This window comes from Aquarana catesbeiana, linkage group LG04, assembly GCF_042186555.1.
Source record: "Aquarana catesbeiana isolate 2022-GZ linkage group LG04, ASM4218655v1, whole genome shotgun sequence".
Taxonomy (NCBI): Eukaryota; Metazoa; Chordata; class Amphibia; order Anura; family Ranidae; genus Aquarana; species Aquarana catesbeiana.
The window spans coordinates 411,506,046-411,520,805 of NC_133327.1; the positions used below are offsets into that span (position 1 = coordinate 411,506,046).

General features: G+C 44.2%; 1 protein-coding gene across 2 annotated transcripts in view; it reads left to right on the plus strand.

Moving 5' to 3' along the window:
• The window catches only part of ENPP3 (ectonucleotide pyrophosphatase/phosphodiesterase 3), a 189,109-nt gene extending 174,411 nt beyond the window's left edge, over positions 1 to 14,698 (plus strand). For both annotated transcript variants that reach the window (XM_073627288.1, XM_073627289.1), the window contains exon 25: positions 13,385 to 14,698. In XM_073627288.1, the coding sequence (XP_073483389.1) occupies positions 13,385 to 13,558 (174 nt within the window). In that variant the 3' untranslated portion in view covers positions 13,559 to 14,698. The remainder of the gene's footprint in view (positions 1 to 13,384) is intronic.
• The last annotated feature ends 62 nt before the right edge of the window (positions 14,699 to 14,760 follow it).

Consider the following 14,760-nt stretch of genomic DNA (forward strand, 5'->3'; position numbering starts at 1 on the left):
CTTAAAAGACAACATTAAAAATATGTAAATCATTGAAATCTTTTGCTGCCACCGATGTAAGGCTTAAGTAGGGTACACACCTTAAAATCGAAAGAAAAATTCCATACTAGGCAGGATCATTCGATTTTCATATAGCGTGTACACAATTTTCGACATCAGGTTCAGACTTTCCAAATGAAAATTTACGAAGGGACAAACTCTAAAATTTTTGCTCGTACGTGAACAGAACTAATGATTTTAATTTAATGTGTACTATTTTCATACACGTAAAAAAAGGGATACGAAAATCTGTGCATGATCAAAACTAATAAAATAAAAAAGTCTTTGTAGTACAGGAATTTACATACATTTTCATTCATGCTCGAAAACCATCCAGGAAAACTGGACGATCGTTTACCCGATTTTCTTATAGTGTGTACCCACCTTTACACAGAAGGGCTATGCCAACTGGGATCATGTCTATACTTGTTAAACTGATTGATAAAAAGACATGCAACCGGCATAGCCAGGAAAGGCCAGGGGGGAAACAATTGTGTGCCCCCACCCCCCAAACTAGACCATGCGTTTATGCCCATTTAAAGGTGTATGGGGATTTGAAGTAAATGCCTGTAAACTCATTTGTATAGGCTAAAATATTTATTAATTCTAGCCACTAGAATGTCTTTAAAGGCATAAAAAAATGAAAACTTCGTCCAGTAGCGGTTATTTTTCTGCCCATGTGCATGAGGCAATGGGAGCAGAGGCAGCCAGCAGCTGCTAATGCTGTAGACATTTTTGCATATCCATGATGCTGAGAAGCAGAAGGAGCTGGCCCTTTTTAGAACAGGCAGGCACATGCTCCCCTGTTTCCTGACTTAGTCAGGTTGATACAAAAGCAAAGAATATATTTAATTTTATTTTTTGTTATCATGAATTATATCTTGACATAAGAAAAAATGGACAGAAAAATTGCCAAACTCACATAAATACTTCACAAAGATAAATAAGAATGAAATGTTTTGTAATTACATACAGCATATCGCAAGGTCACTAAATATATGCATACAAAACTATAATTGAAATTATGGGTTCCTAATTTCGTGTCCCAAATATGTAAAATAGCTAATAAGGAACTGAGGGTATTAAGAAAATATGGATATAATGGAGAAGTGAATTCTAATGTGGCAGGAAATCCACAAAAAACAATAAACTATAGATATGTAAAAAATCTTACAAAGCCTTTTAAAGGCAGAAGTAGATTTTGTGATAACAAAATGAATGATAGAAATACATGCACAAAATAATGATGGCTTGATAGTCATGTAAGTTGAACTCTTCCTTAAAACCTATGGATATAATGTGCAGATACGATCCAGCCACCCTCGGGACAGCCAATTACATTTCAAAACACTGCAGAGTTCTCCATTAGGTCGGGTTTACACTGGTGCGACACAACTGTTGTACGACTGTCATCCTACTTTGCCCTGCGACATCGGTCCTACATCGGTCCTATCTTCCATCCGACTTGAATGAACAAGATAAGATTTTTCTCCGACTTTGAGATAGTCTGACTTGTCCTTTAAACAATCAAAACAATCCCAGTGTGACATAAATTCCCTTTAGGCCAGGTTCACACTAGTACGACATGTCAGTCGTACCACTTTGGATCTGACTTTGCCCTGTGACTTGAAGCCCGACATGCGCCCGACTTCAATGAACAGGGATCTGACTTTGATCCCTGCCAATACCAGGCACTGTGTCTGATATGAATCTTTAGGGGGAACTCCATGCACAATGTAAAAAAACCATGGTTTCCCACTCCAACAGCATACCAGGCCCTTCGGTCTGCTATGGATTTTAAGGGTAAACCCCACGCTGAAAAAACGGCTTTGGGGTCCCCCCAAAATCCATACCAGACCCTTATCCGAGCACTTAGGCCGGCAGGTCAGGAAAGGGGGTGGGTGCTTTGGGGGCAGGGGGCCGCAGGCCGCATGCCAGGCCGCATGCCCCTCAACATGGGGGGTAGGTGCTTTGGGGGCAGGGGGGCCCTGTGCCCCCCAACCCCAAAGCACCTTGTCCCCATGTTGATGAAGACAAGGGCCTCTTCCCGACAACCCTGGCCGTCGGTTATCGGAATCTGGAAGCCCCTTTAACAAGGGGGCCCCAGATTCTGCCCCAGATTCCGGCCCCCCACCCTATGTGATTGAGTATGGGGTACATTGTAACCCTACCAATTCATCTGAAAAAAAGTGTCAAAAATAAAACACATTACACATGTTTTTAAAGTAATTTATTAAGGCAGCTCCGTCATCTCTTCCAATCTCTTCTCCCCTCTCTGGCTCTTCTGCCTTCTTTGCTGACATCTTCTGCCTCTGCCTGTTCCTCTCCCTTCTCCGGGTGTTCTCCGATCTCCGCTGATGTCATATAGCCCTCTCCGGTTCTTCTCCCTCTGTCTGCTGTTTTCTGCCTCTGCTGGGTCTTCTCTGCTATCTTCTTGCTCTTTTGCTGGGTCTTCTCCACTGTCTTCTTTCTCTGTTCTTCTTCCGATGTTGACTCGATGCTCTCTCCCACTCTAATGCTGGGTATGCGGTGTGCCCCTACTTATATTAGCATGGGGTGAGGTCAACGGGTGATGTCATCCAGAGGCCCCCCCTTATGACATCACCGCCCTGGGGCATGATGGGGCAGTGACGTTATAAGGGGCAGACCTCTGGTGACCCCGCCCCATACCAATATAAGTAGTGGCACACCACGCACCCAGCATTAGAGCGGGAGAGATTGTCGAGTCAACATTGGAAGAAGAACAGAGGCAGAAGACAGCAGAGAAGACCCAGCAAAAGAGTGAGAAGACAGAGAAGATGACCCAGCAGAGGCAGAGGCAGGAGACAGCGAACAGAGGGAGAAGAACAGCAGAAGGCTAGAAGACATCAGCGGAGAGCGGAGAAGAACCGACAGAGGCAGAAGACAACAGCGGAGGAGGCAGAAGAGAGAAGAGCCAGAGATGGGAGAAGAGACCGGAAGAGACGACGGAGCTGCCTTAATAAATTACTTTAAAAACATGTGTAATGTGTTTTACTTTTTACACTTTTTTTTCAGGTGAATGGGTAGGGATACGATGTACCCCATACTCATTCACATAGGGTGGGGGACAAGGATCTGGGGGCCCCTTGTTAAAGGGGGCTTCCAGATTTCAATAAGCCCCCCGCCTGCAGACTCCGACAACCAACGGCCAGGGTTATCGGGAAGAGGCCCTTGTCCTCATCAACATGGGGACAAGGTGCTTTGGGGTGGGGGGCCGCAGGGCCCCCCTGCCCCAAAGCACCCACCCCCCCATGTTGAGGGCATGTGGATGGTACGGTTCAATGGATGGACTTTATGCAAATATGGCTCATTCCCGCCCCACAGTATAAAAGTATTCTTTCAATGGCAGCCATTTTCAGTGTGATTTCGGCATGGAGAGAGATAGAACAGGACTCTGTTCAGTGCTATCAGTTAGTTAGTGTGCTATACTGTGCTATTTTGCTTCAATTATCGGTGTAGAATATTAGTTTAGTGTCAGTCTAGGGATAGTGTGAGTGTAGTGAGGAGGACCATCATTTAGCTTTGCATAATGTGCAGCTAGAGTAGGGACAGCTCAGATAGTTTCACTGTAGTGTAGTGAAACCGTGTCATTCATACATACATTAGTGTGGAGGAGGGACAGCTCATATAGTTTCAGTGTAGTGTAGTGAGACCATGTCAGTAATCTTGACAATAGTGTATAGCTAGAGTAGGGACAGTTCAGATAGCGTCAGTGTAGTAACGGTTGAACACCGTCTGATTACGTTACTGCCAGTTGAACGCCATTTACTTCTGTGTGCGTTACTGCCAGTTTAACACCATATAGTTCTGTGTGTGTTGCTGCCATTTAACGCCATTTACTTCTGTGTGCGTTACTGCCAGTTTAACTCCATATAGTTTTGTGTGTGTTGCTGTCGTTTAACGCCATATAGTTTTGCGTGCGTTACTGCCAGTTTAACGCCATATAGTTTTGTGCGTTACTGCCAGTTTAACGCTATTTACTTCTGTGTGCGTTACTGCCAGTTTAACGCCATATAGTTCTGTATGCGTTACTGCCAGTTTAACGCCATATCGTTCTGTGTGCGTTACTGCCAGTTTAACTCCATATAGTTTTGTGTGCGTTACTGCCAGTTTAACGCCATATAGTTCACTGTATGGTTTGCGCATTATATTGCAGTAAATTATAGTGTATGTGTGTAGTGTGAGTACTCAAATTAAACTACACCAAACACCTCTTTACATTGATTAAAGTGCATATATGTACAGATTTCAACTTCTTCTTTATATTTGCTTATACGCACCACCCCCACCCTCCCAATAATGTCTGGGAGGACAGCAAGGAGCAGACGTTCCCTTGGCACTGTAATGGGGCCAGCAACAAATGTGTCCACAGGCAAAGGTGGACGCAGTGGTCAGACCTCAGGCAGGGCATCATATCCTCTGTTTAGAGAGTTTGCTATCCAGCCACAGCATGCAGAGGAGGTGGTGGACTGGCTTACTAAACCTTCCTCATCCTCTGTCATGCAAGCAGAGACAAGTGTGCAGTCCAATGCAGTTGCCAGAGTGGATAAACCTGCCTCCTTGTCCACATCTATTCCTGCCATAGCCCCAACATCAGCCATTGTGAAGTAAGCTGAGTTATTTGACCACAGCGTCAGCCACTTGCTCCTTGATGATGCCCAGCCATTACTGGATTTGGATGTTGGTTCTGAGGTTGAGGATGACAGGAACATGAGCCTAGAGAGAGGGATGAACACTGGTAGACAAATTGGCATTCATGTTCCCCAAGCCGCAGCTTATTGCCAATTTGTCTCCAGTGGTAATGATGAAGATGGAGGAGATGGAGATGATGATGATGAGGTAACTGATGCGACTTGGATGCCAGATAGAGCAGAGGAGGAAACTGAAGGCCCCAAGGAGGCCGACATTAAGAAAGAGTAGAGAGCAGCCACCCTATTTCATTACATTCTGCAGCTGTTATCTCCCAACCCAATCCCTGAATCTCAGCTGTCTGGGCCTTTTTCAGCACACCTGCAGCAGATCGCACTGTTGCTGTCTGCAAACTGTGTCTCAGGCAAAAACACCAACCATTTGTGTACCACATGCCTAACAAGGCATTTAACGTTCAACCACTCAGCCTGTTGGCAAGAGCACCTAAAAGCCATACAAAAGGGGCACAAATCTGTCCCTCCTCCTCCTCCTTACCCACTTCAGTCTGCCCCTGCGATAGTGAGTCATTACCTTTCAGCAGCCTCCATTGAAAGGGATGATGGTATAGCACAGGGTGTCCCAGGTCCTTGCAGCACATATGCCAGCAGCACACCACCAGCTGTAGACTGTAGCCGACAAATTTCTCTGGCCCATCTGCTGCAGCGGGAAAAAAAATACAGTCCCTGCCACCCACATGCCCAGCATCTGAATGCAAGCTTGTCAAAGCTGTTGGCTCTCCAACTTCTGCCTTTCAGCCTGGTGGATTCTGCCCCCTTCCGTGAATTCGCACAATGTGTAGTACCACAATGGCAGGTTCCCGGTCATTACTACTTTTCACGTAAGGCCATTCCATCTCTCTACCATCACGTGGAAGGGAATGTTCTGGCATCGTTGGGCAAGGCAGTTAGCCGTAAAATCCACCTTACTACTGACACGTGGTCCAGCAAGCATGGACAGGGACGATATATTTCATTCACAGCACACTGGGTAACGCTGCTTGCAACTCGAAAGGATGCAAGACAGGGCTCGGTGCTGCAGCTTGTTGTGCCCCCATGTCTCCATACAGCTGGTGGTGATGATGCCAGACCTGTGAGCTCCACCCCCTCCTCCTCCTCCTCCACCACCTCCATTCCCTCCTCTGCAGAATTGTCCTATGAATATCAGGTACCCCCTAAGCGTTCAAAGGGCTATTCCCAGAGTCAGGCTAAAAGGTTCCATGCAGTGCTTCAACTGGTGTGTTTAGAGGACAGGAACCACACCGGAGCAGAGATTCTTGCACCTCTGCAAGGACAGGCCCAGAGGTGGCTCACACCACGCCAGCTGGAGCCAGGAATGGTGGTGTCTGATAATGGCTCAAACCTCCTGTCTGCCCTTAGACAGGGAAAGTTGACACATGTGCCATGCCTGGCACATGTCTTCAATTTGGTGGTGCAGCATTTCCTAAGTACGTACCCAGGGTTGCAAGATGTACTAAAACAGGCCAGAAGAGTCTGTAGTCATTTCAGGCAGTCATACACAGCCAGTGCTCGGTTGGCTGAAATTCAGCGGGAATTCCACCTGCCCATAAACCGCCTGATTTGTGACACGCCCACCAGGTGGAACTCAACTTTGGGAATGCTGGAGCGGCTATACATGCAGCAGAGGACCGTCAACGAGTACCTGTGCCAGTATGGCACGACGACAGGCTCAGGCCGCCTCTGCTTTTTTTCCCCACGCCAATGGCTGATGATTAAGGATGCATGCACTATATTGTCACCATTTGAGGAGGCCACAAGGATGCTGAGCAGTGACAGTGCATACATCAGTGTCACAATCCCTGTTGTGTTCCTGCTGGAGCAGACTCTGCGTGGCATTATGGACAGGGCACTGGAGGCAGAGCAGCAGGAGGAAGAGGAGGACTTCCTTTCCTCTCAAGGCCCACTTTATCCAGACACCATCATTCCTATGTCACAGAACAGACAGGAGGAGAGAGGGGAGGAGGATGAGGAGGAGGATTCTGGCACTTTCCTAGGCTTTGAAGAAGAGGAAGACATGCGTCAATCTGTAAGCGATGGTTTTCCAACCCCAGGACCCTTGGGAGTAGTATGTGACTGGGAGGAGGAGGTTCCAGACGCTGTCATCCTGAGTGACCCCTAAGAGTCTACATCTCAAGCCTCTGCAAATTTGAGGCGCATGGGCAAACTCATGCTTCAAAGCCTGCGAAAGAATCCAAGAATACATGGCATAAAGGAGAAGGATGATTACTGGTTGGCAACCCTCCTTGACCACTGTTATAAGGGGAAGGTCTCAGAACTCATCCCATCCCCACAGAGAGAGCAGAAGATAAAATCTCTTGAGGACACATTAAAGAGGATTTTATTGAACGTTTTTCCTGACTCCAGTAGGTTACAGTGTGGTAACCTTAAAATGCTTGCCGTACAGCTACGGCGATTCGCGCAGGAGTGCCATTGTGCCGACGTCAATTGCTTTACGGCGGATGGTCAGCAATCGGTTAAAGCCTTTTTCAATAAAAAATTCTTGTTCTTAAATGCTATTTAAGTGCAGTAACCCAGGGCAACACATGAAAATTGCCTCTAAGGTCTTGTTCACATGGGGCAAATCCATGCTTCCCCCATGTGAAGGCTGTGTTTACTCGCACCAACACGGATCAAATTGGGAGCAGCGTCTGTGTACGTGCAGCTGCTGCATCCCAACTGATGTCAGTGGGACTGTCTGCACAGAGATGCACATAACACCTGTGTATCCCAGTGCAAGTAAACACGGCCCTCACATGGGGCATGCATTGATATGTCCTGTGTGAACAAGACCTAAATACTGACCAGCACATGTAGGCGGGAGCTCAAAAAGTGGGTCAAAATGAGTGGAATAAGTCTTCAAGGGGCCACCATATGTCCTCTGAGAACCATGTCTATTTAAATCCAGAAAAAGATTAAACCCCTCATAATTAATACAGTATAATAATAATAATAATAATAATTGAAACTTTTATCCCAGAAAAAGGGTCCATAAAATATTTCATATTCAGCTGCAAAATTGTCTAAATGGAGAACAGCTTGGGCCTCATTTTTTTTACAAACAATAAACCTCAAAATAGCAGAACACTTTTTTATATCCTAATTTTTCTAATCTTTTTCATATATAAAAAACACTGAAAAAAGTCCCCATCCCAAAGTATAGTGTATAATATAAATCTTTGAGGAATGCATTGAAACCCAATCCTGTCAAAGAATCACCAAATCTTTAGGGGTAAACATCATAGGCTGTATTTTACTTTACTGCCTGGTAAGATTGTGGCTTGGCATAAAGTTTTGAGGTTTTCCTAAATGGCCTTGAACAGAACATGGAAATTCTTTGATTTTGTAACACAGTTCCTATTTTTACTCTACATAATGTCAATATATTATTTTTTAAAGCCGATCTCCAGGTTTCATTTAAATTTGAATAGTTCATTGGAACCAAGCTGGTCCATATGAAATATTTACCTCACTAACAGTTACTGTGTCTGGGTAGGGTTGTATAAACTCTATGTAGCTTCAGTATACATCACTGTGTTCCAGCAGTGGGATGAGAACTTCGTATCCCACTCCCAGAGCAAAACCAAGTTGGGCTAAGCACTGCTCAGCCACCTAGAGGAAGCTTTGTATTCTATGAGTGAATACAAAGCTTCCTCTGATTGGCTGAAGTGAAAAAGTGATGATGTCACAAACTCCACCTCAGCCATTCAGAGGAAGCTTTGCATTCACTCATAGAATGTAAAGATTCCTCTGAAGCAGTGCTCAGCCTGACTTGATTTTGTTCGAAGGTATTCCAAGGTCTTCCAAGGTCTTCTCCAACTGCTGAAACACAGCGCTATATACTGTATGTAGCTGATCCTACCAGGGGCGGACTGACCATTGAGCCACTCGGGCACTGCCCGAGGGCCCTGGGCCACTAGGGGGCCCCATCAGGGTTGCCAGCCTCAGTAAAACCAGGGACAGTATGTATAAATTTGTGTTTTATTTACATCTGTCTGTGGGTACTGTGTGTACATGTATGTGTATACTGTGTGATTGTATACTGTGTGTGTGTGTGTGTACTGTGTGGCTCCATAATCTCCTATTGCCCGGGGGCCCCATGAGTTATCAGTCCGCCCCTGGATCCTACATACACTTTATACAGTGCTCCCAGCCACTGCAGTTGTTAGTGAAGTAAATAGATCATTTGGACCAGCTTGGTCCAAACTATTTAATCTTAAATGAAACCTGCAGATCAGCTTTAAAAGTAATACAAACAATATTTTTCTTTTTTGACTGATTACCTCTTAAAAATCATAAGGGGATGTAAGGGGCTGTTGTTTTTCCCTAAGCAAACTGTGAAACACCCTAATGAATTCCTATTTTTTAAACTGATTCCTAAATATGCTGCAGGAAATACTTTTCTTGATTTGTAGCATGATAGAAGTTCACTTTGTCACATCCTGTCACTTCCTGACAAATTTTAAACAAGTTGCTCAATTAAATTTTGTTAATTCATTCTTAGCTTTTAGTTATTCCTTTATTGCAGACCTTAACAAAGCGAACAAATTTACAGTCCTCCAAAATCAGTGTAAAACCTAGAACTTAAACTATCTGATAAGAGATGAGTAAAAGTATGTTTCTGCTACTTTAGTCTATAAAGTAAAAGCAACATTTAAAAGGTGCCAATATATGTTAATAATAGGCTTGTCCTGAAATACTGGAACGTGAAATCTGAAATCAGGGCTTGCCCAAGCTACTGTGCTGCCTGGGCCCAAAAAAAACCATGCCCACCAAAAGGCCCCCACAGTGGCGGCTGGTGCTCAATTTTTTTGGGGGGGCGCAAACAAAAAAAAAAAAACATCAATTGCAGCCACTGTGTCCATCAAGCACAGCCACTGTGCCCATCAAGCGCAGCCACTGTACCATCAAACGCAGCCACTGTACCCATAAATTGCTGCCACTGTGCCATCAAACGCCGCTACTGTACCCATCAATTGCTGCCAGTGTGCCCATCAATTGCTGCCAGTGTGCCCCATCAATTGCCGCTACTGTGCCCCATCAATTGCCAGTGTGCCCATCAATTGCCGCTACTGTGCCCCTTCAAATTCTGCTGGTGTGCATCACCTGGGAGTCGGGACTTACCTGTCTCGCAGCGGGTCACGGTGGCGTGCTCCACGTCCATGCTCCTCGATGTCTCTGGTCCCATCTATTAGGCGTCCAATCACAGCTCCTATTGTTTCAGCGAATCAGGTAACAGGTAACCAGACCTGAGCACCTGATTGGCTGAGAGGCGGGTCAGTGTTAGGAAAGCGATTTATTCACTTTCCTAACACAACACTGAGTAAACAGCAAACACACAGCTTTGCGTCCGCTGTTTACCATTTTGGAAGTCTATTAGAGCCTAAGCCTCTAATCAGGACGCCTATTAGACCCCATGGCTCTAATCAGGCGCTTACAAATAAAACCCCGCCGCTGTAATTCAGGTGCCTGGCACCCACCAAGGGGCAGGACACATGAATAGGGGGCGGCAGCGGCGACCATAGATAGATTCATGCAATGCAAGAATCTATCTATGGCGAGAGAGAGAGAGGTGACAGGAGAGAGGGGGCGGCGTTCCTGCACCCTTTATGGACGCACTGCCAATGGGCCCCCACATTCATTATTTTAAATCATGAAAACTAAAATTTATTTATCAGAAAATCAGATAAAATGCCATAAACCTATCCCCTATTTTGTAGACGCTATGACTTTTACGCAAACCAATCAATATACGCTTATTGTGATTTTTTTTTTAACCAAAAATATGTGGCAGAATACATATTGGCCTAAACTGATGAAGACTTTTTTTATAGCCAATAGCTATAGGAGGGGTTTCCACCATCCCTGCTAAGTTTCATTTTATACAGTATGTCTTATTTTCAGTTTGATGTATATTATATGTTAAGTTGCATATCAGAGACCGGTATTGTCTTAGTATTGAAGCTATTGAAGTTATTGGTCAGTAAGTTAGCGCTGCACTTTTTTTTTTGTGGTGTGGGAACACATAACAATGCTTAGAGGCAGGCCTTTTACTGACACTTTTTTATTTTACCTCCAGTAAATAGTAGTGTGGTGATTACCTATTATACTAAAGATGGGCATGTGGAATTAATAAACATCAACAGATTTCAGTTGTGCCCCACCAGGCCGGCCCCCATGGACAATGTGCCTGGCTGCTGAGTTCATCGCCCTATCCTTCCAGTTAGTGCACTGATTGGCAACACTGGCAGGCAGCAATGATTGTCTCGGATAGGCGGCACTGATTGGCACTAATAGAAAGCACTGATTGGCACTGATAGGCAGCACTAATGGGCCCTGATTGGGACTGATAGGTGGCACTGATTGGCAGCACTAATGGCACTGATAGGCTGCTCTGATTGGCACTAATAGACAGCACTGATAGGCAGCACTGATAGGCAGCATTTAGTGGCACTGATTGGCAGCACTGAAGGGCACTAATTGGCAGCACTCATGGGCGCTGATAGGTGGCACTCATGGGCATTGATTGGCAGCACTAATGGGCACTGATAGGTGGCACTGATTGGAAGCACTGGCACTGATTGGAGGCACTGATTGGCACTGGTAGGTGGCAATGATTGGAAAACTGATTGGCACTGATAGGTGGCATTGGTTGGCACTGATATTAGGCAGCACTGATTGGTACTGACAGGTGGCACTGATTGGAAACACTGATTAGCACTGACTGGCACTGACAGGTGGCACTGATTTGCACAGACAGATGACATTGAATGGAAGCACTGACTGGCACTGACAGGTGGCACTGATTGGAAACACTGATTGGCACTGACAGGTGGCACTGATTGGAAACACTGATTGGCACTGACAGGTGGCACTGATTGACACTGACTGGTGTCACTGATTGGCACTGGCAGGTGGCACTGACAAAGAAGAGGGAGTTTCACACTGAGCCGATATTGACGCTTAGTAAAACTGTGTGTTAAACTGACATGTAATGAAACTGTAAGCAGAGAGAGACCAGCTGTCAAAATTCAGCGGTGATGTCAGGGTGGGCGGGACCCAGCAGCTATCAAACACCAGTCAATGATTGGACTGCTTAAGAAAGGTGGCGGGGCCACATACACGTAGTAGCCCGCCCAGACCCCATACCATTGGCTGGTGTTTAAAAGCCCATGCCGGGTCCCGCCCACCACATCAACACTGAATTTTGACAGCTGGTCTCTCTGCATTCAGTTACATTTCATGACAGTTTCACACACTGAGCGGCTCTGGCAAGCATCAATATCGGCTCAGTGTGAAACTGTCTCACAGGTAGCATGGACTGCACACTCATTGGATGCAACGTTTCACAGCACTCCCACAGGCAGATCTCGGGAGACAGCCGGCGTGGGTGACGTACAGGTACAACTTGTCACTGCCGACTTCCGCCCCTCTTAAGATGCCACCTGTGACCATGGGCCCACAGTAGAGCCAGACCTGTCTGAAATGCACAATGACAAATGTGTCCACTGTATAACCACATTGTTGCCATATGGGTTTATGTGAAATCTCCATTAATAGCTGTAAAATATTGTAATTATGCATATAGTTCAACTAGCCTTGTATCTATGTAACAGAGCCACAAAGAAGGTTAGGTTAAGCAGACAAGACGGTGCCTAGGCTTTTGGTGTACAAACAATGGGTTTCAAACCCATTGTCTAACACATACCCACTTCAAAGGATCCCATGCTGAGATATGCATTGGAGGGAGCCCAACTAATAATCAATACCTAACTTCCTGGGGAAATTCAATTAACTCTCCTGGCCAGGACAGTCACAAGGATTTGCATGAAAGGGGGCCGACTTATGGAGTAAGCCCTCCAATCATGATCCAAGTTAGGCCAACCAATGAGACATCAGCCTGGTTTGATATACACAGACTAACGGGGAGGTAAACCTCCTCTTTCTGATAGACCAGCCAGCAGCATGGACCTTTAGTAAGGATGGGTAATTATGGGGGAAAGGTATGCCCTCTTACTTGTAACTAAATATGTTTGTAGATTATTGTTTTAAGGAATATACTCTGTATTCCTTCATGTAAATATTTTATTTCAACCTAATATTTTCTTCCTTGATGTAAGGCGATAGATAGATGCTTGTGTAGTAGCTAGACTTTCAACTGCTTCCTAATAAATGTCATTATATTTAAAGCTTTCACTCCTGGTCAAAAGAACTCTCATTTAACCCGCATCATATCTATGAAAAATCTATATATAGATTTTTCAGGGTAACACACATCATTGCCTACATACCATTTTCACCAATCTTAGCCTGAATCTAGGATGTTCATTTAATGATGGCTATGCCCTGTAAAGGAAAGATGTCTTTACTTACCTATGTCTGAGGGCGGTCCAGTCGGGTCATGTGATTGGTTCTCAGTGCCTGCTTCAGTGTAGAGGAGAGGACATTGTCTTAAATCTTTGCTCATTCCTAGTTCCTATCACTTAAGAAGTGGCTTGTATGAGCTACAAAAAGTTTTCAACATTGCAGAACAAGTCCAGTTGAATGTGACAAAGCACTACTAGTTATACCATGTCCTGCATAAGTAACAACCTTTACAGACATCTCATTTTCATTTTCAGGACAGCAAGCCCGAAGAACAATGGGTTGAAGAAAGACTAAAAGCACATGCAGCTCGTGTCCGTGATGTTGAACTGCTCACAGGACTGGACTTTTATCAAGAAAGCAAGCAGCCTATTACAAATGTCTTACAACTCAAGACATTCTTGCCAACATTTGAGACTGTTGTAAACTGATTGCACCATAATATGGATGAATAAATGTATACATTCAAATGGTTCACTTCAAAAGTACATATATACTATTTGCTGTATGGCTTCTTGGGATAAATAATTAAACATTATACAGAAAACAGCAGAGCTATTGTGAACCAAAAAGAAAACTGGAACCACCCTTTATACCAAGCATTCCGATTCTTCCTTGCTTTCTTAGACCTGCAATAGCCAAATCAGCAGGTATCTGATTAGATCTAATTTTCCTCTTAATTTCAATAAGTCAGCTTAATAATTAAACCCTATAAATGTTTGGAGGCTCTCATACTAGCAGGTGCATTTGAGCAACAGATACTGTATACCAACCACATCACTGTAGATAAAAAAAAAGATAATAAAAGAGTAGTATTACTTGTTTTCCATAAGGCAGAATTCCACACTGATTTTTTGTTCGTTTTAGGTGAGGTAGGACAAAGTTTACTTTGGTTGGTATCTCAGCCAGTGCTGGGATTCCAGTAAGATCTTCCTCACACTCAGTCTAACCTTCACAGTGAGATCTTGACTGTGCGTCAGGCTTACAGGATCCTCTCTGAAATCATCATCCTGTATAATAATTTCCCATATGTACCTGTAGAACATTCTCTAATGAGCTAGTGGTACAGAAGCACAAACTTATATATGGAGCATTTTTCGGTCAAAGGTTGGAATAGGCCTTGGAGATTAAACTGTATCCTGTACCAACCTAAGCCAAAAAAAGAAAAAGTCCTGGGAGAAGTTTTGATTAGGAGACCAAAACACCTAAAATATCAAACAATTATAGCAATTTACAAAATATTTTTTTTTTGTTGTAACTTATAAGAAATACAAATGGCAAAATAGAAAATGTTTTCACTAAAGTGTAAGTAATGATTGTGGATATTTATTCTATATTTTCATACAACACCATTAAGCTGGTAAATGAAATGAGATTTCACTGGTACTTTAAATTCAACTTCTGCCTGTATAAATTTTGTTTCCTATAAATGTATTATGGAAACACTGCCCTTCCTCAAACAAAATTGTGTAAAATAGAAGTTAAAGGAAGTACTTAGCAGAAACAAAAGATTACTAAAAAATGTAATAAAAAAGTAGCAATTCAATAATAAAAGAAACATGTATGCCAAATCGGTCAGTGCCTGATTTATAGACGATCTCCAGCTTTTCCTGCCCAAAACAACAGATGCATT